At 42.3% G+C, this 24680-nt stretch overlaps 3 protein-coding genes across 3 annotated transcripts in view; 2 read left to right on the plus strand and 1 right to left on the minus strand.

The window, feature by feature from the left end:
- Positions 1-24680, plus strand: part of LOC120065442 (protein CBFA2T2-like) — a 571663-nt gene that overhangs the window by 242832 nt on the left and 304151 nt on the right. The gene's annotated exons all lie outside the window — the stretch shown is intronic.
- On the minus strand, positions 573-6054 carry LOC120065445 (ETS-related transcription factor Elf-3-like). The gene is made up of 9 exons (XM_039016467.1): positions 5815-6054; positions 5156-5346; positions 3870-4100; positions 3671-3757; positions 3441-3560; positions 3137-3223; positions 2886-2996; positions 2133-2334; positions 573-1915 (listed from the first exon to the last, which is right to left on the minus strand). Exons 2-9 carry the CDS (start codon positions 5337-5339, stop codon positions 1801-1803), a joined length of 1137 nt encoding a protein of 378 aa, XP_038872395.1. The 5' UTR covers positions 5340-5346; positions 5815-6054; the 3' UTR covers positions 573-1800.
- LOC120065448 (C->U-editing enzyme APOBEC-2-like) lies at positions 19154-24564 on the plus strand. The gene is made up of 4 exons (XM_039016469.1): positions 19154-19594; positions 21991-22215; positions 22597-22905; positions 24011-24564. The coding sequence occupies exons 1-3, from the start codon at positions 19287-19289 to the stop codon at positions 22898-22900; spliced, it is 837 nt and encodes a 278-aa protein (XP_038872397.1). The 5' UTR covers positions 19154-19286; the 3' UTR covers positions 22901-22905; positions 24011-24564.

The raw sequence follows: 24680 nt of genomic DNA on the forward strand, positions 1-24680 counted from the left end.
CTTCCAACTTTGTGGCAACAGTTTGGGGAAGGCCCTTTCCTATTTCAGCATAACAATACCCCAGTGCACAAAACGAGGTCCATACAGAAATGGTTTGTCGAGATCGGTGTGGAAGAACTTGACTGGCCTGCACAGTGACCTGACCTGAACCCCATCGAACACCTTTGGGATGAATTGGAACACTGACTGTGAGCCAGGCCTAATCGCCCAACATCAGTGTTCGACCTCACTAATGCTCTTGTGGCTGAAAGGAAGCAAGTCCCTGCAGCAATGTTCAAACATGTAGTGGAAAGTCTTCCCAGAAGAGTGGAGGCTGTTATAGCAGCAAAGCGGGGAACAACTCCATATTAATGCCAATGATTTTGGAATAAAATATTTGACGAGCACATACTTTTGGTCATGTAGTGTATATTTCCATTCACATTTTAGTAATTTAGCTTATGCTTTTACACAGAGTGGATTGCAATAAGTTAATTCAAAGGACATTTGAGCTCAATTAGTATGTTATATGGCTTTTGTTTTCAGACACAAAAACATAGTCAATTTCTACTAAACACACACAGACATTTACATTATTTCAAACATAGTTTATTTCCGTAAAAAGACTCTTAAATAGAAAATAAAACAATATTCTGTACATACATGGGTGTAAATATATCAGAAACGATACAATCTGAGATGTAATTCTCATACACATGATATTGAGTGATCTAGAAGAAAAGATCAGCTGAATAACATAATAAACAATTATACAGAACAGGAGATGAGTCATTGATTTGTTTTAAACGGATTATTAATACATAGTGTTTTGATGTCGGTCTGGCCTGGTGAGGTACATGAAGATTTATATGGCTATAAAGGACATATACTTTATAGACAACATTCATGCGGAAACAGCGAAATACACTTCATGTCACCAATAGTTTATAATGAGTATCCCTTCATTTTGTTACTCCTCTCTCTCTCTCTTCTCTCTCTCTTTTTTGTCCTCCAGTTGTCTCCATATCAGGTTTATCATTAAACACAAGCCCTTTAATACCAAGGTTAAAACACAACATGAGGCTCTTCTGTTTTTAAAATATTTTAAAACAATATCATCTTTATCTTTAACTCCACATTGTTGGAAATGGACCTGTAAGTAAGCATTTCACTGCAAGTCTACACTTCTTGTGACAATTAAAATGTTATTTGATTGTATTCTAAACAATGGCTCATTTTAGAAGTCACAAGTTTTGCAACCAGCCATCTTGCAATTAGACATGAACAATTATAGTTAAGTGCTACTGTCCCTCAGTAAATATAAAACATATAAATAAACAAGCAATATATGTGCCTTGTGCTGAAATTGCCACAGTAAAAACTATAATGCCCATATACCCAGGTGGTTGTCATAGTGACACATAAGGTGAGTTATTCCCACACAATATAAAGTGTTTATATAAATGCAATCATGAATGCCTTTTTCTCGTTATCTATCCCAGGGAGAATATAACTGAAAACAGACGTACCATCTTGCAGGCCCAAAGCGGTGTCCACAACAATTCCTGACCCAAAATCCAGATACACAGTTAAACATACAAACATACTAGTTACAGTAAAATATCAATACTGGTTCATAAAACCTACTGGAGCCAAAAACACTGGCTTTTCTGCAACACCTCCCCTGGAAGAAGAGAAGTTAGTGTCTTTATATTATTTCAGGTATAGGGCTGTCGACCAGAGAGTGGGTCGTCCTATCTACAGTACAATAGGACAGAAGTGACTGCTCTGTCCAGTTAACACCCCCGCCACTCTTGTGTCTCACATGCCATGCAGCCCGGTCTCTTCCACCTTCCAGCCGGTGGAGTTCTTCCCAAACTTATAGACCAGCCGTCTACCGTCCACCCTATCCAGGATCTCTCTCTTGTAGTAGTATCTATAAGAGGGAGGCAGGAAGGAGAGCCACTGGTTAGTCTCATGACAAGACAATGGTTTATCACAGACATTTTATCATTGTTCTATCAATCTTCTAACTCCATCCTCAACTGGTTGACTTAAGTTTGCTAGCCCCCAAAGCCAAGCATGGTTGCTAGGATTGGGGTTTCCATGGTTAGTTGCCATGACGGTACTGCTATATCACCATGGTTTCCTACCTCATGGCGCGGCTGAGCTTCTCGTATGTCATGCTGCTGTTCTTCTTCTTCTGCCCCCACAGCTGGGCCACAGCCTCAGACTTGAGGAACTTGAAGACGCCCTCACTGCGGTCCTCCCACTTCATCAGTCCCTGGTTCTGGTTCAGCTCTGGGTGGATCAGGATGTCCCTAATGAACTCCCACAGGTGGGTCCCACGGGGCGCTATCGGGGGACAGGGGAGAGGAAGAGTTAGGTGTGTGTGAACAGCACAGGTGTGTGTGTGCTAAAGCAAGCAAGGATGAGGTAGAGTAGGTGTGTTTATGTTTGTATGTGTGTGTGCAAGCGTGTGTATGTGCATACTGTATGTGCGCGTTTGCACAGCATGTGTGTGTGTGTGTGTGTGTGTGTGTGTGTGTGTGTGTGTGTGTGTGTGTGTGTGTGTGTGTGTGTTCGTGCGTGCACGTGGTTAACAGACTATGACCTAAAAACACCTGTGATGTTTTGACTGTGGCTGTTTTCAGTACCCGATGCAAAATGTATGCTAATCACATTACTGATAAAACCATGCTTCTACAGAGCACCATTGAAAACAGTTGTTGACATTGATGTGTGTGTGTGTGTGTGTGTGTGTGTGTGTGTGTGTGTGTGTGTGTGTGTGTGTGTGTGTGTGTGTGTGTGTGTGTGTGTGTGTGTGTGTGTGTGTGTGTGTGTGTGTGTGTGTGTGTGTGTGTGTGTGTGTGTGTGTGTATGTTAGAATGATAGGAGCCACTCACCATGTTTGCTCTTCTTGGAGGTCTGGTAGTGTCTGGGATCGTGGCTGTGTTTGGGAGGTCTTCCTCTGCCCCTCTTCATCATCTCTCCCCTCTCTGTCTTTATGTGCGTTTCTGTCAAACACAATGGTTCAGAAGTTTAGAATAACAGACTGGCTTTCAAAGAGACATGCACTTTAAAGGCTCACCCATCATACTCAACCACCACCGGAAGTTCAAGATTGTTAAGTCCACTTAGGAAAAGTTGTACTCACTGGCTATCTGAGGGTAGGAGAACTCTGGGTCGGACTCACTGCTCCTGGATTCTGGAGAGCTGGGGTTCTGGAAGCTGAACATTCCACCTGGGGGCAGGGAGAGAGGAGGGAATACACTTTCAATATGGCCACTCCTTCATCCTGCCTTGATCGATGAATTAGGCCTTGGGCTCAGTGATACAGGCCAGACCAATCACATACTGATTCAGTGATGTGAGAAGAATTGGGGGAACAGAGATGAGAGGAGTGAGGACGGGTGGAGAGATGACAAATGAGAAGAAGAGAAAAGGGGGACACCACTCACCTGACGAGGAGCTGTGCATGCTGTCGGACTCGTATCCGTGGTCGCTGAGCGGCTTCATGTTATTGAAGTTGAAGTTCTTGAAGACGTGTGAGAAGTCGTTGTAGCTGGTCTCCTTCACAACTGTAACAGTAACATCACAACGTAAGCAAATGTGTCCATTTGACACTCAAGGCTTTGGTTTGTCAGTCTGAGATAGGAAGTGTGAAGAAGAGACAAGAGGATGTGTTTACCTTCATTTACTTCTACTGTGCTGAGCAGAGGAAAGTCTAGAAACTCATGCAGGAAGTTGTCCAGGAGCTTACAGGTCTCATTTAGATCTGGACCACAAAAATAAATGAAATGACTGAATCATTACCAAATGCATGATTCTGCTGTCGTTTTGAGGATCATCAATAATGTTTATTCAATTCACTTCTGTCAGATCCTTACCGTATTTGGCCTTGAGTTCCATCAGGCTTTGGTAGAGCTGAGCCCCGAGGGACATTCCAAACATGTTTAACAGCTGATCTCTGGTCAGTTGGCAGAGCGTGGATCCGTCCATGAAGCAGCAGGATAGACTCAGTGTGCTGGCATCAAACTTATTGCCCTCCACATAGAAGCTGATCCACTCCAACACGTTCTGCTTGCTCCAGTACTGAGGGTTCTGGTCATACCATTGAACTAGAGGGGGATACAGAGGAGGAAGGGGTGTTAGATTTGTGGAGTGAGTGTGTGTGTGTGTCATGTGTGTTAGGCATGATGCTGTTCTTGTAAAATCACCATCCCTCTTTTGAGATTCAACAATCTGTCAATGAGCCATAAGAAACCTTGTCAATCTAACCACCCAGTTTAACCACAAGATACTGACTAACTGGAGCCTTTCAATGAAGTGCCAAACCACACAAGAACCCAGCTCCTGATCTGTGAAACCTGAGTTTGTGGTTTAAGGGAGTCAGAACGCCTGTCTCTAGTTTATGTCTGCCCTGTGTCGTAAAACACTACCTCAACTACCTAAACAGTTCAAATCACAACTTATCACTGGCTAGGCCAGGGCAAGTAAAATAAAGCTTGAGGCATCTGAAAGATGAAAAACATTCCTCAATTTAAGACAAAACATTGTCCCAGTTAATGATTTAACAGCCTTCTAAATTAGGTCATTGCAAGGTTCAGCCAATCCCATGTCTGTCTGGGAGTTTGGCTAAAGGACATATGTTTTACTATGGTCTTTGACTGAGTGTCTGCCAGGCTCAGTCAACAGACATGTCTCTTCCAGGGTGAGACAATGGGAAATATCCACAGACTTCACCAGCCAACAAGGTGACCAAAACTAAAGAACCGCTAAAACTCCTGACTGAATAAAGATCCCCACAGAATCGATTACACACATCCACACTGTGGTTTCCCAGGTGATCAACACAAAAGTACATATCAAGGACTAAATTGTCCCACATGCTGATAACAAAGCAGAGAAAATTACACATCCTCCTTTTCTGTCAATCAGTTTAGGTGTATTTTTTCCCCTCTATAGATATCATAATGTTTTCACCTGCTAGGTGATTATAAAGAGGCATTGGTATAAGATACCTATAGCGCCCAGGTGACTGCAGATGAACATTTGTAGTTAGCTAAATCTGGTGCAATGCATAATTTTTCAGTATATTGAGACTTATGTTTTTGTTGTATAATAAAACATTTAATAAAATACAAAATAAGTATAAATAAGACTGTGTTCTCACCCAGTATGCTCGAGCTGCATGTGGAGAGGTCTGAGAGCTGCAGCAGGTCTCCTGTGGCGGGCAGAGACACGGTGGTGAGGCTGGGCTGCAGCGGCTGAGGCTGCAGGGGCTCGGAGCTTCCAGTCTGGTACATGGTCAAGTTGTCGTTGGTCAGGATCCTACACAGCTCACTGGCAGACGACATGGGCTCTCTGCAACCAGGAGACAAACTCATTTATGTACAGTCAGGATGCTGTTTGTGGATATAGATTAATTAACAAATATAATAATTATATTAAGATGGTTTGTAGTATAGTTGCTGTAACCAGGAGACAATTGAGTGAGCCATTTGATGCATGTAGAAGGATGATCAACATTAAACATTTGGAAATTGATGTGACAGTAAAACTTTTCACCCATGCCTTATTGTATTCACTGTTTGAAGTGGGTCATGAATGCAACATCTTTGGCTGTGTGTGAATACACACCAGTCTTTGTTTTCTTTCCTCTGCTGTGGATTAATATAAACTGACTTTCCCCAATATTTTACAGATATGTCAACATAAATTGGATCAATCAATTGGAGGTTTCTTCAAAACATGCTGCAAAGGTTCATGTGACCTCAGACACAAGCAACCACCCCATCACTCCCCAAAGAGCACCCCCACTTCCGCACGTACCTGATTCTGACGCAACCGACAGGCAGCGATGAGAATGTGTTAGATCAATAATAATCCACTGTTTGTTTTAGAGTCCAGTGTTTGTGATTCACTCCAAGAGTTCGTCAATATACTCCACGGTTTATCTCCTTCTCTACCTTGTCTCTCTCCTTTTATTTCTCTCGCTCTAGTTTCATAGATACACCTGCCGCTGGATATACCTGTGAAAGGCTTTATACTCTAGAAAGACATGTGGGAGGGGCCAGGTGAGCGCTAACTCAGAGGGGGAATTCCATGCTCCTTTTAAACCATGGCTCACACCCCCCTCTCTCACCCCACTCTCCCTCCTCTTCTCTCACCCTCCCTCTCTCCGAGAACTGTGAAAAACAAAAGAAACCTACCCTCCCGCTATACTTTCTCTTAGCCCCCTCCCTTCTCTCCATGGTGAAGCTCAGGAGCATTGGTGGGTGTGTTGAATGGAAAGGCAAGACAGAAGAATGGGGTAAAATGGAGGGAGAGTTGAAGGGGTGAGAGAGGATGAGCAGATGGGGTGGAATGGAGTGGGAGTTGAACGGGTGAGAGAGAGGACGAGATGATGGGGTGGAATGGAGTGGGAGTTGAACGGGTGAGAGAGAGGACGAGATGATGGGGTGGAATGGAGTGGGAGTTGAACGGGTGAGAGAGAGGACGAGATGATGGGGTGGAATGGAGTGGGAGTTGAACGGGTGAGAGAGAGGACGAGATGATGGGGTGGAATGGAGTGGGAGTTGAACGGGTGAGAGAGAGGACGAGAGGATGGGGTGGAATGGAGTGGGAGTTGAACGGGTGAGAGAGAGGACGAGAGGATGGGGTGGTGGTGGTGAGAGTGAGGGGGCTGTTGTGAGTCTAAGAACAGAACTACAGGATGATGTCACTGTAAACATTCCTAATTAATCAACAGTCATGGTTGATCTAGTTTGTTTTATTATGTAATAGCCACCATCGCTGTCACCTCTTTGTTTATCTCTAAGGAATTAAGTAATTTGTTCCATTATTTACTGTTGACACTGACTCTGAAGCTTCCACAGTCCTCTCAGTAACATTATCTCCTGTTTCAGTTTGGCCGAGTGGACTGGTTCAGCCAGCTCCACACGTTTACCCAACGGCAGGACCTATCACTGCAAGTCACTCACTCAATACGGTTACCATAACGCAGGTTCAGTTGCCATAATCACTTTTATTCACCAAGTGCATTCACAGTTACCAGGAATACTGTATGACCTGGTGAAATAATTCTGCCACAATAAACAGAATATACACAATATAATGACATACACAATATGTACAGACAGAGTATATAGACAAGAATTTACACAGTCAACGTACACTATAAACACTGTAAACTAAAATACGACAGACTACAGTGTAAACACTATAAACTACACTTTAAATTATGCATGTAAAAGGTGTATAAGCAAAACAATTTTACAGAATGATGTGCAATGGGGGGCATATATGCGTTAAGAGCCAGTCCGTGGCAGGGTGCAAAGTGGCAGAGAGTGCAAACAGGCAAATGTGCAGTTGTAGGATAATAGTGCAGGGTCATTTTTTTGTGATTGGCTTTGTTTGCAGAGGTCATAGTGGGTGGTGGCAGAGATGTGTTGTAGACTAGGCCAGTAAGGCTGAGTAGGCAAACTGTGTCAGTTCGCTTACACTCTGTTGCTGCTCACTCTAAGCCCTACAATACTTAGTACTGGGATCACTGCTATACAAGCTAACCCAGAAGCAATCCTCAGGCGATGCTATCTACCTCAGAAACTCAAGCCAAATTAATTAGTAGTTTAGTCTGTTTCTGTTTCTTGAAACACGACCTTAATCCTATATGATTTTCTGGTTATACAGGTGTAATATGTTGGGGTGCAGCATCTTGAGTACATTCTAACTGGAAGCTACTGAGACATGAAACTAAGGGGGAGAGGCACGGTGTAGCCTAATTAATAACTGGCTCCCGGTCAATGTGTCATTAGATGAAACTGCATCTGGATCAAAGAGAGCTGAACCTAAGGTGTAATCATAATGATACATAAGAAACTCAAAATCACCATCTTTGGTAAAGGAGAAGACCAAGAAGTCAGAATCACTTTCCTTAAATGTATCCATAATGGAAAGAAAGTTGCCTTAGTTAATGTGTATGCTCCAAATTCATATGATCCTAAGTTTTTAGATTTTTCTTAACAGCACATTGTTAGAATTAACTGAATTCCAAGTGGTTATTGGGACAGACATGAATGCCATTCTTCACATGCGTGACAATTTTAATAAGACCATCTACAATCCACAGGCAACCCAACATACAGTATGCTCTCTGATTACAACCTTATTGATGCCTGGCAAGCTCATAACTGTAAGAGTACACTTTCTATTCAAAAAGGCACAAAGAATTTTCCCGAATCGATTTCGTACTATTATCATCATGCGTATTACTGCCAGATACACATTTTAGAATCTACTAAAAGAGCCTCAATATGGCACTGTAATGTTTCCTTACTACAAAATCCTACTTTCTGTTAACAATTTGAAAATGAATTGAATGAATTCATAATGACTATCAAAAAGTTGATGATCCTCAGATTTTATGGTGACACCATTAAATGTTTTATTAAAAACAGTGCAACTGCATTTGCATCTGTGCTGAATAAATCACAATTAAATAAGATAGCAGAATTGGAAGGTTATTTGAGGATAATTGTTTTTAAACAAACTTTGGTCTGGATGTATCAGTTTGGGTAAGTAAGTTTTGAGACGGAACAACAGAATTTTTGGAAATAGTTTAATCTGTTTTTTTTAATCAAAGATAGGGGGCAATAGTGAGAGCACTGGGGGGCGTCTTTACCTTTTTTTTTACAATTGCGAAATTACTACTGTATTTACACCCCTTCCAAATGAACCTTTGTGAACGGCTGTGTGAACAGTGGACCTAAGCTTCATCAGAAACCAAAGCTCCTTATCTCTCAATAAAGACACTCGGTTTGTCATCATGGGGTATTGTGTGTAGATTGATGAGGATTTGTTTTATTTAACGTGTCTAGGACTGGGGTTCCGCCAACAGCCAACAGCCAATGAAATTGCAGGGCGCCAAATACAAATCAACAGAAATCTCATAAATCAAATTTCTCAAACATACAAGTATTAGGCACCATTTTAAAGATACAATTCTCGTTAATCCAGACACAGTCTGATTTCAAAAATGCTTTACAGCGAAAGCTCCACAAATGATTATGTTAGGTCAACCACCAAGTCACAGAAAAACCCAGCCATTTTTCCCGCCAAAGAGAGGAGTCACAAAAAGCACAAAGAGATAAAATGAATCACTAACCTTTGATGATCTTCATCAGATGACACTCATAGGACTTCATGTTACACAATACATGTATGTTTTGTTCGATAAAGTGCATATTTATATCCAAAAATCTAATTTTACATTGGTGTGTTATGTTCAGTAGTTCAAAAACATGCTATGATTTTGCAGAGAGCCACATGAATTCACAGAAATACTCATTATGAATGTTGATGAAAATTCAAGTGTTATGCATGGAACTTTAGATACACTTCTCCTTAATGCAACCGCTGTGTCAGATTTCAAAAAGACTTTACGGAAAAAGCATAATCTGAGAACGGCGCTCAGAGCCCAAACCAGCCAAAAGAAATATCTGCCATGTTGCACCGTCAACATTAGTCTGAAATACCATTATAAATATTCACTTACCTTTGATGATCTTCATCAGAATGCACTCCCAGGAATCGCAGTTCCACAATAAATGTTTGTTTTGTTCGATAATGTCCATAATTTATGTCCATTTATGTCAAAATAGCTTATTTTGTTTGGGCATTTGGTAAACAAATCCAAAAGCGCATTCAGGTCCAGTCGGACGAAAAGTTCAAAAAGTTATATTACAGGTCAAAGAAACTTGTCAAACTAAGTATAGAATCAATCTTTAGGATGTTTTTATCTTAAATGTTCAGTAATGTTTCAACCGGAGAATTCAATTGTCTGTAGAAAAGCAATGGAACGAGAGATACCTCTCATGTGAAATGCGCGTGACTGAGAACGAGGCTGCTGGCAGACCCTTTAGTCAAACAGCTCCCATCCGGACGCCCTTCACTGTAGAAGCCTGAAACAACGTTCTAAAGATGGTTGACATCTAGTGGAAGCCTTAGGAAGTGCAATATAACCCATATCCCACTGTGAATTCGATAGGGGCTGAGTAAAAAAACTACAAACCTCCGATTTCCCACTTCCTGTTTGGATTTTTTCTCTGGTTTTTGCCTGCCATATGAGGTCTGTTATACTCACAGACATCATTCAAACAGTTTTAGAAACTTCAGAGTGTTTTCTATCCAATACTAATAATAATTTGCATATATTAGCATCTGGGACTGAGTAGGAGGCAGTTCACTCTGGGCACGCTATTCATCCAAAAGTGAAAATGCTGCCCCCTATCCCAAAGAAGTTTTTAACAATTTTAGAATAAGGCTGTAACGTAACAAAATGTGGAAAAAGTCAAGGAGTCTGAATACTTTCCGAATGCACTGTATGTATATATATTTTTTGAGTGTCAGCCTATGGGTACTTGTGGTATAAACTAGGTGTGTAAATTGAAATTAATATTGTTCCTGTAACGCCCCACCCACCAACAAAAAAATTACAAGGCAAATAAAAACAGAAAGAAAACTTAACCGAAAATTGGGCACAGAGCAGAGACAGTTGAGTTGTTTGACTTTAGGCTGAATGGACCCTGGATCCTGTCTGCAATTAGTGGGACAATAAACCATTCCGCAAATAGATGTAATCATTTGATTGTGTGCTGTAGAGCCTGGTTAAGGTGTGTGTTTGGTGTTGTGGTTTTCAGTGCAGTCGGCAGGGGACTGTGGGTTGTTGTGGTTCACTGTCACCTCCTAGTGTCTGACAAAGTCAATGCATGGATGGGATTCTTCAGAGCAAAGACTGAGGCCTGAGTATCTTAGCTCATATCATTCAAAGGGTGATAATGGTTTAAGTTCTACATAATGCATGTGCATCATTTATTTTCCTTGGAAAGGGGTCTTAAAGTACAAGGTTTGAGTGAGGTAAGGCTTTGACTTTAAAGGACAAATATTATCATTGCCTTACTGAGTAAACAGATAAGAGACTCTATAAATAGCATTTCCCGTCACAGTATCGGCATGTTGTCAGTATACAATGGCTTTATTCGAGTTTTATCAGAGTTTATAGAATCAATAAATCATCAGAGATCTTCTAGTTAAGAGTCTATGGTTATAACCGGACAGGTGTTGTTTTGTAACGGCTTTGACCTCTTTAGTGATCTCACCTGATAACCTCTACCATAATTTCCCCAAAATGTCATAACGCCTATTAGGCCCCTCGCCTTCCTTTCCTATCCATGGTAAAATGGAAAACCGGGCTGTCGGCAGGAATGTTGTTGGACTGGTTGGTGTAGAGACATAGGCTTTCATGACTTGTAGTTTCATGCCTTGAAGGCTCACTGGTGTGGTGTCAACCGGATAAATTCCATCACTTGTTGTCAGTCTCCTTTTTCTTGCCTTTGCCATTACTCACTGCTACTGTCACTGCTAGTGAGGCTGGGTTGGGTGTGGGTGTGTGTGTGTGTAAGGTCTCATAGTCTTACTGAAGAATTAGACGTTCATCCACATTCTCCAAATGTTAAATTTCAAAGTCTCTCCAAATGTCAAATAAGTTTAGGCACTCATTGCGAATGGTTAAGGTGAGGGTTAAGGTTTGTGATAGGGTTAAAACATTAGATTTAGGCACTCATTCCAAATGGTTAAGATACGGGTGAAGGTTTGGGATAGGGATAAAACCCCAAATTAAAAAACAGTCATGAGTCATGTGATTAAGCCTATCCAACAACCCCATCCACAATGCTCCTAGTGGCTGGTTTTGAAGGCATTTCGCGACGTCCTCAGGACATGGATAGACAACCAATTTCGACGACCTGCCTGCAGGCTCTAGTTTTATCTTGATTATTGTCCAGCCATGTGGTCAAGTGCTGCAAAGAAAGACCTTGTTAAGATGCAGCTGGCCAAGAACAGAGCGGCACGACTTGACTGTAAGGTCTAAACCTGACTTTGATTTGATTAATTACTGAACAATTTCAAAGATGTTACTGAGTTACAGTTCATATAAGGAAATCAGTCAATTTAAATAAATTCATTAGGTCGTAATCTATGGATTTCACATGACTGGGCAGGGGTGCAGCCATGGGTGGGCCTTGAAGGGCATAGGTCCACCAAAAAGGGGTTTGTTACAGACATAAATACTCCTCACTTTCATCAGCTGTCCGTGTGGCTTGTCTCAGACGATCCCGCAGATGAAGAATTCGAATGTGGAGGTCCTGGGCTGGTGTGGTTACATGTGGTCTGTGGTTGTGAGGCCGGTTGGACGTACTGCCAAACTCTTTAAAACGACGTTGGAGGCGGCTTATGGTAGAGAAATTAACATATTTTCTGACAACAGCTCTGGTGGACATTCTTGCAGTCAGCATGCCAATCCCTCAAAACTTGAGACATCTGTTCTGCTCTACTACCTCTTAACTCAGCTATGGGAAGCGTGCAACTACCACCCATGATCCAAGTGAAGAAACAAATCACCTACATTACCATATCCCCCTCTATTTCACACTAGTTGCAGGAATAACTACTTAGAAACCTTTCAAAAGATACATAAAGACATAAAAAGATGGCCCACTATGGCCACTTCTTTGCATGCTAGAATCTCAATTATTAAAATGAATGTCATCCCCTCGTATCAATTTTATGAGTTCCATGTTACCACTGCCTCCTACTATAGACTATTGGTCTAAACTTGACTCTGTCATGAAGAAGTTCATTTGGGGGAGAAAAGACACAACAGATTAAATATGCAACACTCCGGAGAACAAAAGCATCAGGTGGACTTGCAGTTCCAAATCTAAAATTGTATCACCTATTATTCCATATGAATTTCCTGAAGACCTGGTTAAACCCAGAGGCTTCTGTTCCTTGGCGTGCTGAACAAAAGTCAATAGTTTCACCAATTAGATTACAATATTTATTATTTTCTGGATTGACTCCTTATTGTTTGGACCCATTATAGCAGACTCAGTAAATGTGTGGAAAGCTACAGAAAAACATATGAGACCTAATCTTAAATGGCATTCATACTCTCCAATATGGCTCTCAAATAATAATTATTAGCCTGTAAAAAAACATTTAAATCAGATTCTTGGTCTAAGAAGGGTATTTATACTTTATCTATTGTCAATTAATTCTAGCACAAAAACCATTAACCCTATCCACTGTATGGAAAAAGGATTTTACACTTGCTGAGAGACAAATAAATTGGGAGAGAGTATGCAAACATATACCTGGATCATATAGAAACCCCAATCACCAATGTTTTTTATTTATTTTTGCCATAGAACCTATCTAACATCCCATGGTATTAGTCCATCACCATTATGTGAGTTCTGCACCACAGGGGACCTTGGTACTTTTCAGCATGTGCTGTGGAAATGCCCGGGGGTGGTTGAATTCTGGGGGAAAGTCAACGATGTCATCTCTGTACTTATCACAAAGCAACATCACTATTGAATCTAATGGCAGAATTTAATCTGACTCTGATTTGCACTTGTCAGTACGCCAATGGAGAGTGTGGTTGGCAGGAACTACAGATGCTAAGAAAATGATTGTACATTGGTGGATTCCACCTCATCAGTTACCATTGCAACAATGGCTGCTCACATTTAAGGAAATTGTAGTTATGGAGCTCTCCACGGCCAGAATCCACAGGGCCAAGTTGTCGTCTCTGGAGCAGCGGACATCTATGAACTCTTAACCAATGGGTATTTACATTACTGAATGTGTATCAATAATTTGTCACTATTTCTGAGGCTATATGATGTATTGTTCAGTAGATTTACTATGTAATATATATATGTGCCCTTTGTATATATGTGCCCTTTGTTCACCATGGTGCTGTCTATTATTGTTACAATGTCCGTTGGTGCGTGTGAGTACCTGTGCTGTGTGTTTTGGTTTGCGTGCCCTTGTGGATTGCCAGATGATTACGGGTCTCGTCCCGTGTGTTAATCATTGTGTGTGTGTGTATTTATTCGAGGTACTCCTCGCTCTTTTGTTTGGGTTTCAACCCTGTGTTTTTGTTACGTGTTTGTTTGGTCTTCGTCCCCGTGCCCTTACACGTCGTAATTTGGGGCGTAATAAAAAACCCTATCACGCATTCCTGCGCCTGTCTCCCGAATCATTGTTACCAACGTGAGTGTAATATACATTTTTTTTTCTCATTATTTATTTGACATGCTATCAGATTGCCGGTAGGGGGTTGTGGGGATTCAAAAATAGATCTATAAATGTATTGTATGAATCCTATGAATTGAAATAATAGAAACTTCATGTAAAAAAAAAGAAGAAGAGTTGAGGAGAGACTGACTACATGAGTTATTATTTTTATAAGAAGCATTAATGTGTTGAAAATTACTAATTGTTTGCATAGTCAACTTACACACAGCTCTAATACACACACTTACCCCATCAGACATGCCACCAATGGTCTTTTCATAGCCCCCAAATCCAGACCAAATTCAAGAAAGCTTACAGCATTATAGAGCCATTATTGCATGGAACTCCCTTCCACCTCATATTGCGCAAATGAACAAAAGACCTGGTTTTAAAAAACAGATAAATTTCACGGCACAACACCTCTCCCCTATTTGACCTATATTTTGGGATGTATGTATTCAGTGTCGATTTTAGCATGTAAATCTTGGTGGGGGATTTTTTTTTTGAAGTGGGATGCCTCAAAGTCACTACAATACACAGCACTAAACAATACATCAATTCCACTATAATGGTGACAAACAGTGCCCACAAACTGTTAGGGCCTACATAAAGCTGTACCAACAGCAGAGTCCTAACAGCAGTCCCAACATCTTACCACTGCTACACCTGGCTATCAGCGGAGCCTTGTCTGGCAGCGAAACAGTTCATTCAGCATCATTTACTTCCTTTTAGAAAAACATAGCTGACATGGCTGACTTGCTTAAGCAAATGTGGTTTCTAATGACAATTGAGGTGTACAAACTATGGCATAAGCGGACGACAAGCGGATAAGAGGCATTTTGTAATTTCGATTAAGAAATTAAAGAGTGAGCTAGGACGGACGTAGTCAATATAACTATTTGTTTAGCACTTATGAAAAGTACAGCGACAGAATTCAGAACATGGGCCGTTCTTACGGTGTTTTCCCTGTACACCAAGTCAGAACTGTCGGATAAATAAAAGGGGCATATAAGCAGACAATGAAAGCTCTTACAATATTCAATGATTACATTTCTCTAAAACAGGTTATAGGCTACATGTGCACCACCAAGTCAGAACAGTAGGTGAAATTAAGAGGGGTAAATATACCTAATTATTAGGGGCACATGGGCTACTCATATCTTACTACACAACATACACTTAGTATTACTTAACTACAGTATACTGTACATATCTCCCTGGCATATTATCATTTATGCAGCATACAATACATACAATACATCTTTGGACTCACCTTGTTGTGCTCACTTGAACAGGAAGATGGCGCGGCGGTCCTTCGTGGGCAGATTTTGTCACCAAAGTCTGGCATCTTCTGGATTTATGGTGCTTTCAAAACAACTGGAAACTGAAAAAAAAACAAGGCTGAATCATGATGACGTCATTGATCTTCAGGTCGTAGCTCTAGAAAGAGGCTGGATTTACAATTCCGAGTTTGATGACCATTCAAAACGTATTTTCACAGTCGGACCTCATTTATTCCTGACTTCCCAGTTTTCTTGAACTCATTGAAGTCAAGTTTTCGCAGTTTCGAGTTAACAGTTGTTTTGAGCGTGGCACAAATCATGCTTTATTGACAAAGTGCCCCGTAATCCCAGATATGGGACCACACAGCCACTGTCACTGATTCCTTCCAAACCACTCATTGTTGAATTTGCGATTTCCAACTTGTTGTGCAATGTTTATATCTAATGGCCGATGAGCACCGACACATTATATCTATAATTTCTCTTCATACCATAAGGATTAAAAAGGATTTGCCAGTAGATTGTCGACTTGATTCATGATGATGACTGCTAGCTAAGATTTTGAAAGTATGATGTTGACATGATCAGTCCAATCAAAGCTACTGCACATATAACATGATTTGACGTCATTTTATCTGTGGCCAATGATCTTGAGTCTTCTTGGATGGGCACTTCTAATGTAACTCCATGGCAGCACCCAAGGGGCTAGAATTTTTGATGTCTACCCTTTTACTTGGTGGTGACGTAGAGTCCCCATGAGTGACAGAACACTGAGCCAATCACAACGCAGCGCTCTGTATTTTCTTTTGGCTTGCCTCACCACCACAGAAAGCACTGAGCTAGACATAAACACCTGCATTTTGGAGATGCCTTACTCAAGAAAACAAAAAAGACCATGTTTGTATGCGGCTTTATTATCTCAATTATATGTTTTTTTAAACATTATTTGCAAACTGATATGTGACACATATTAATGCCAAAATAACATGCAAAACAGGCAAGTTGTATATATATATATCTTTTTTTTATGTGGGGCTCTGCCCCACCTGCCCTGAATGACGGGTCACGACTCTATGGCTGCAGGTGGCCTAGTGGTTAGGCCGTTGGGCCAGTAACCAAGAGATTGCACGATCAAATCCCTGAGCTAACAAGGTTAAATATGTTGTTCTGTGTCTGAACAAGGCAGTTAACCCACTGTTCTTAGGCCGTCATTGTAAATAAGAATTTGTTCATAACTGACTTGCCTAGTTAAATAAAAAATATGTATTGATATGTAGGCTGTGTGTGCCGTTTTAAAATGTATGAAGTTCTGTATTATGGAATGTTTTATGTTCTGTGTGGACCCCAGGAAGAGTAGCTGCTGCTTTCACAACATCAAATGGGGATCCTAATGCATAATTTTGTTACAAAATGAGTGAAACAACAACCTTGAATCAGGTCAAACAGTAATCGTGAGATCGGTTTTAGGGAACTGGTATGTTGTTGGGCAGCCAAGGTCTGGTAGAGGAGAAAATGTCAGTTACACATTCACTAACCCTTCCATCCCCCCTCCCATATCCCTTTAGCTCAGCCTCAACCCCCTCTGCCACACAGGCCAATGAGTTACAGAGGAAACGCCCTGGCCAGAGAGTGGTCTCAGTACTAAGGGGATCTGTAGAGCTGAGAGAGAAGAGGGAGAGGAGGGAGAAAGAGGTAGCAAGCAAGCGTGCGAGAGAGATAGTAGAGTGAAAGAGGGCAAAGGAGAGAAAGCAGTGGAAAACAGAAACTGTGCTGAGGGGATGGGGGGGGGGGGGGGGGGGGGGGGCTCTCTGCCCATCTTCCCTAACTGGTTGATGTTCACACAGTGATGTCATATCTGAGAATCTGGGACCAGACTATGGACCTCAGCAATGACCTCACCGTGTGTGTGTGTGTGTGACAGAGAGAGAGGGAGAGAGAGAATGGTGATAGTCAATGAAGCGTCCTCCTCTTGTTACTACACACACACTCACACTCCCCTCTGGTGGAACAACAGTGAAAGTGCAGGACAGTGTCAAACTACCCACTTATATTAGAATCCTTAGCTGCCACATACATTTGTGGACTTATAAATTAATGATATATTCCCATTGATTCTTGGAGAATATAACTTAAAAATGCCTCATGAGCTTAGTTCAACAGTAGTACCCCATCAGAACCCCAAATATAAGCTTGTTTTACTCCAGTGTTTGTAAACTATGTAAATGTAAACAAACACTATATAGCTTCAAAACATGGTTAAAACTATACATTTGATATCATGGATGGTCAATCCTTCCACCCATAGCTCTGCATATGAATTTGAGTGGTTACATATTCCCAGCCCCATTCCATATCTTCTTAGCGAAAGGGGAGCCGCTTTGTGATTGTTTCAATTAAGGTTTCTAGCTTTAATACTGTAATGCCTTCAAATCCCAAACCTCAAATCAAATATAAATGATCAGGTCCATATTCAGCGGATTACTATTTGACTGTATGTTTGAATGGTGACTGACCAGCTAATTCTATTTGGCATTTTGCATTTCCACGTATAACCCACAGAGATAACCCACAGAGATAACCCACAGAGATAACCCACAGAGAACCCTTTAGGAAGCTGGGAGCACGGCAGGTGGTGCTGGAGATAGGAAAACCCCATCAGCATTGAGTTACACAGAGGAAGATTTACTGTAGTCACAGATCTGTTTCTTTAAACACTGTACTGTTTCTCTATACTGGGAACGGTTCACTGCAGTGGATGGTGAAAATAGAGCATGTTCAATGGGCCAAGGCCGTGGAGGCGATTGAAAGTAAACTGTCACAATGTTTCCTTTATTATCTTCACTGGCAAACTCATATCGTATACAACATATTCTATGTCGTTTTACAAGTGCACAGTGACAAAGTAGACTAGCGAAGGTCTACAAGCACAGTGTGTCAGAAGGTAATGCTATTAGCTAACAGTCATATTGGATGTAGATCATGTATCCGCAGACACCATTGGCCTTCTCTTTTATGACTGTAAACGTTCAACCTGAGATCCAAGGTATTGGATAGCATTGTGACCCTATTTTCGAGCCTTTGACTAAAAGACCATCCAGAGCTCAAGCCTAAAGTGTGAACCTATTCTCAGAAAATCAGGAGCCCAGTATCGTTTATCTATTAACCCACTGACATGAACACCCTGAGCATCTGCACCCTCCATCTTATAGCACCTTCCTTCCCCTCTGCTCTCCCTCTCCCCTTCCCCCCCACCTCTTCCCCCTCCCCAAACCTTATATCAATCAGTCTGCTTTCTCCACTAGCTACCCTCCCCTCAACAAGCACTTCTCTCTTCCCCCTCCCTACCTTCCCAAACTGCAACCCCCCCCCCCCCCTCTCTCTTTGTACAACTACAAATTAAATTGAATAAATATCAAGGCTCCGTTGGAGTCCCTCCCACTCCCTGCCTTCTCCCCTCCCTGCCTTCTCTCCTGCTACAACAGAGGGGCATCAGCGGTGAGTCAGGTCCCCTCCCCCCTGTGTCTTTTAATAGACCTGGCTGGAGTAAGAGCAGCAGCTGCCTGTCCCTGTCTGTCCCCCTTATCCATACTCTCTCTCTCTCTCTCTCTCTCTCTCTCTGCCTGCCCCTGCCCCTGCCCCGTATCCCTCTCTCACTGTGCTACCACTCCTCTCGATTTCTCTCAACCCCACTCCTTGTCTCTCACTTTCTCTCTGCTACCCCCTGTCCCCCTCTATCTCTCTCTCTGTAACCCTCCTGTCTTCTTTCCCTATTTCTGCTTCAACCCCCAGACCCTAGCCACCTCCCCTTCTCATATACCTCACTCACACACACACACACCTCACACTCACAGGGCTACCATTCCCAGACCAGTCACCATGGCCGACAAGAAGGGTGCTACTACCAACAGCAAACTGATGGTGAGGAAGAAAGAGAGGACAACAAAGACAGCGGTGGAGATCAAGAAAGAGGTGAAGACGGAGATGAAGAGGGAGGTGAAGTCAAGTTTAGTGAAGAAAGAGGAAAAGGTCCTGGTGGTTGGGGAGAAGGTGGAGGGGAACAGAGAGGTCCCAATGGAGGAGGGAGCCACAGCTAATAAAGACATGGCTAATGGGGCGGTGGAGGCTAACGAAGCAAATGGAGAGTACGAACCCATTGAGCTGCCTCCTTGGGAGATCATGGAAGGGTGGGTGACAACAGATACCATGTGTGTCTGTACTGTATGTCTCTGTCTCCTGCTGCTTTGATCTCATGTTTTATGTTGGGGGCACAAAGTGACATGGAATCACAATTCATGTATTGTTTCCTACTGTATAATAATCTGCAATTAATATCTATAGCTGAGTAATTACATAGTTGTTACCAAAGTAGACAGAGAACTGAAGTGTTGCCTAATGACCTTTAGAGGGATGATGAGGGTTGCTTCTCCCATTATGGAGAGAGATATCCACTATCATTCCAATGTGACAGGAGGAAATGGGTTTAGAATGCCGTGGAACACCGTAGAACTCTGTTGAACACTAGAACTCTGTAAAACACTGGAACGTCCACAGTGGTTTTGTTGTGATTGTCCATACGACTTAACATTGTGACAGCAGTGCCACTCTAAAATAAGTAGTCAAATGTCAGGCAGAACATAGCCACCGAGTTTTACCATAAAGTAAAATTATATACAAAATTAAGGTAAACTGTACAAGATAGTTTCATCGAAAGTTTTCATTATCTTCATAGTGTTGTCTGCTTATCTAATCAATAATAGAGTATGTTTCCATGTTTGGTAGAATCTGGTTAAATCAATTCCACAGGCATTTATTTCAATGGACTTCTGGGGGCTTAAATGTGCTTCCACAAATTCCATCCGGCCCAGTCATTGGTTGACCATTAGAGGCCTGTAAAGTTGAACAGTCATTGGGTTATCCCCTGTGAGTTGGTGTGTTAGCGTACTGGGTCATGTTGCAGCAGTGAGGGGCTTGGTTAAATTACAGCTTTAAGGGATTTTTCCATTCTGAGTTGATCTGTATTTAGGATTCTGTGCAGGGTGGATGAGATGTGAGAGTCTTGGTTCATAGGAGCGGCCCAGGGTACGGAAAGACCCTCTGGCTTTGTTTTTATCACCCCACCATCTGGTGGATTTTTTGTCATCTTTTGGGTGTCACTGTGTTGGGGGTTCAATTTGTTGACACTGCAACAAAATTCAATATGTACTGTATAGCACATATTTGACGAAATCAAAGGGATAAACAACACCCTTCTCTGTGGACAGAGCCTGTGGATTACTCAATGATTACTGTAGGATTCACTTCACAGTTGACTAGCCATCCACTGAAAGCCTCCATTAGACACACACATGACTCGGCTCTGCCATTTTCAAAATTACCGTCACATAATCAAAACATTTGAACTGGGTCAGGTTTCCAGAATCCTTGGACATACCTTACTGAGAGGAAGAACTGGAGAGGTGTGACAGATTTGAAGAACATATGGTAAAAGTCGTTTTTACAAGGCTAGAGGATGCACTTCTTTTAGTTTGTGGTGAGGCACTAAAACTATCGTTTCAAGTGACTGTTATCACCATCTGACCACATCACCAAGTATAACTGCCTAGATGATTACTAGACAGGGACAACGTGGCAATATTGTCCAAACTGATGAGCACAAGTATAAGCTATTTGCTCTTGTTTTCATCTTAGGGTTAGGGCTATAATAAGGGTGAAGATCAGGGTTTGTGAATATAATTGTGTTTCTAGCTAGATAGTGTAGTACTGTACCTCTGTCCTGTGCAGTTAGTACTGACCATGCACTGTACCAGTGGGGTGATCTTGGCCGCTGCCGCGGGCCACAAAAAGCCCTGCTGGGCCTGCCCTGGTCTTGCCATGGTTCATGTTGAAGTGGGTCATTGAGTCAGAGGGCTAATAATACAGAGCTAGTCCACTAAAATTAGCCCTGTACTTCTGTCTTTCTGCCTGCTCTACCCTGCCCTGCCCTGCTGCCAGCTCTTTCATCTGTCTGCTGTTCCAGCCAGGCAGCCACCCCCTCTGCTCCCCTGTTTCGGTGTGTCTTTGTTTGTCTGGTTTTAAATTACACAGAGGTCACTGATCCAGGGGGTAAAATGCCCCCAGGAGTGTATTTAGAGCCATCCTGCATACAGGTTGTAGATTCCATTGTGTAAATATTTGTGGGAGAGAACAAAACTGAAACATATGTTACAGTAACTGGGGTGCTATCTAAGGATAGGCACATGTGAACAGCTGTTATAACAGACAGATAGGTCATGTTGTGGAACTGTACACCTGACTTGTCTCAGTAAAAATATCCACCTGAGGGTTTGAAAAATATTTAATATGCAAGCTATGGAGTTTACATGTCTGTCTGATATAGGAATGTAATGACAACTATATAACATTGTTATTGTTAGAAGAAACACTTCATAATAATAATATGACATACTATAACACAATCAATTAAGTTTGGGATGGCAAAATGTTCAATCAGACCTCCATAACCTTGAATAGTGTACTGACAATAGAGATCCCTTCTCCCATTCGTTAATGAACCCCATCCCCCTATTCCCTCTCCATCCAGGGACCGCATCGACCCGTTCACATTCAAGTTCCAGTTCAAGAATGTGGAGTACTCGTCAGGTCGTAACAAGACGTTCCTGTGTTACCTGGTGGACAAGGGGAAAACTGATGATGGTCTGATGAGAGGTTACCTGGAGGATGAACACTCAGGAGCCCACGCTGAGCAGGCCTTCTTCCTCCAGACTCTCCCAGACTACGACCCTGCTGTTAAATACACTGTCACCTGGTGCGTATCTCTCAAATACACTGTCACCTGGTATCTATCTCTCAAATAAACTGTCACCTTGTAACTATCTCTCACATACACTGTCACCTGGTAACTATCGGTCAAATAAACTGTCACTTGGTAACTCTCTCTCAAGTACACTGTCACCTGCATGGTAACTATCTCTTAAATACACTGTCACCTGGTACGTATCTCTCAAATACACTGTCACCTGGTAACTACATGTCAAATACACAGTCACACATACATACACACAGTATCTACACAGATAGCTGTGGCCCGTTTCACAGGAAGTTAGCAGCACTAAATTAAAAGATTAGAACCCTCTCTATGACCTCATCACATGTGCCTAATTAATCTTTACCCCCTCCCCTGTCCCAGGTACATGTCATCCAGCCCCTGTGCGGCCTGCGCGGCTAAGATCGCAGAGGCCCTCCGGGCAAGGAAGACCATCAAGATGACCCTATTTTCAGCCCGGCTGTTTGAGTGGGAGGAGCAAGAGATCCAAGCGGGGCTAAATGCTCTGTCTCAAGCGGGGTGCAAGCTGAGGATGATGAAGCCCATGGACTTCACCTATGTCTGGGACACTTTTGTAGAGAACAACGACCTAACGTTCACCCCTTGGGAGGACTGCCAGGACAACTATGAGTACTACCACGAGAAACTGGCCGACATCATGCAGTGATCACAGTGAGTGTAAGGGAGAGGAACACACATATGCATGCATTTGATAGGCCTACATATGCACATTTATGCAGGCTAGATACACATGAAGAGTTTCATTCCAAAAAGCTAGATATCCATTTTCAGAAATGTTGGTAAATTAGCTTTTATTGTTTATTGTTCAATGACAGACGCTGTTTAAAATCTGTTACCTCATGGTTTCATAGAGACAAATAATCATGTTATTTTGCATAATGTTATATATCGGGCTCACTCTCAGATAAATAAGTAGTACTGCTAGCTTTTACACAGTGAAGTGTAACAAATATCTAACAAATAACTGTTATATTTTACACAAGCATGAAAGTACCCATAAGCAATCATTTCTGTTGAAAAAACACAATGTGAAAAATTGGTGGATATAGAGTTTTGGAAACAAACTCTTGACAAGCAGGTATGCCGGGATGCACATAGACACATGCAGTCACAAGACTGATCCCAGAGATGATCTCACAGATGGAACATGTTCTCATGCAAAGCCAGTGAGGGGCCAGCCCAATAGGCCAGAGCAATAAAGCTAACAAGGGTGACCCCAGTGAGACAGACCAACAGATACAGCTATTCCCCTGGCTGATGAACTGCTGTTAATGAGGGCAGCTGCTAACATTCAGGAGGAATGGTGCTGAAGACTAGAGGCTTACCTTCAGTCATGGGGTTCTGCTCCTCAGAGAAAGTCTTAGGGCTCTGTTCAGTCTGTGTCGCTGCAGCGTTACAGATAACACAATAGAAATGTAAAGGTCATTTCCGATTGAGCCGACATATGCAAATCAAATCTTATTAGTCACATACACATGGTTAGCAGATGTTATTGCGAGTGTAGCGAAATTCAGAATTTACTGGGAATGCAGTCTCCGCTAACGTGGAAATATTGCCTTTAAATTTCAATGGAGCTGTAACGCTGTACTTCCGCGATACGGATTGAATAGAGCCATAAAGGTTAGTTGGAGTTCCCTTTAGGTTAGTCAGCAAACCATGAGATGTGTAGTATTCTTCTTATCTTTCTGATGAGGCGATGTCAATACATTTTGAGTTGCTGTTGATGTCAATATTCTCTCTCCTTCACTCGCTCTAGAATTCACCCATCACCTGCCACCTCCACTATCCCAGCATCGTCAGTGATGTGAGCAGTTTGTGTGCTTGTGCGTCAAGCCATCCTGCTCTACATCCCTTTATGAAGCCAGCTCCAGACCATATGGAACTCTCTATCCCAGCTTCCACTCTCCGTTCTGGAGTCCTCACAGGACACGTGTTTGCTGGTTCATCTGTGGATGAATTGTCAATGTCAAGATGAAGGCTTTGCAATGATGCACTCCTGGGTTATAATTCAAGTATAAATTATCTATTATTTTTATTACAATTGAAGTTATAATAATTTGTCCTTCTCCTTCTGTGTCCTCGAAGGATGTTTCCTACTGTATCTGCACAAATATAATTTTTCATATCTGCACTAATGTTTGCTTCTTCAAGGGCAACATTCAGGGGGCTAGAAGTCTCTCCACTGACCTCTTGTGCTTGTGGCTGGTCTCCCCAGACTGATAGCCAGCAGGGCTGGTTGAGGGCAGGGGAGAGGCCCGGGGTGTAGCCCGGGACGGGGTTGAGGGCAGGGGAGAGGCCCGGGGTGTAGCCCGGGATGGGGTTGAGGGCGGCGGGGGACAGCAGGAAGGAGGAGCGGGTCTGGGCTGGACAACCAGATGAGTCTCTTCAGGCTCTGCATGGTCCTGCCACGGTCATGCATCAGCTGG

The sequence above is a fragment of the Salvelinus namaycush genome, chromosome 20 (assembly GCF_016432855.1).
Source record: "Salvelinus namaycush isolate Seneca chromosome 20, SaNama_1.0, whole genome shotgun sequence".
Taxonomy (NCBI): domain Eukaryota; kingdom Metazoa; phylum Chordata; class Actinopteri; order Salmoniformes; family Salmonidae; genus Salvelinus; species Salvelinus namaycush.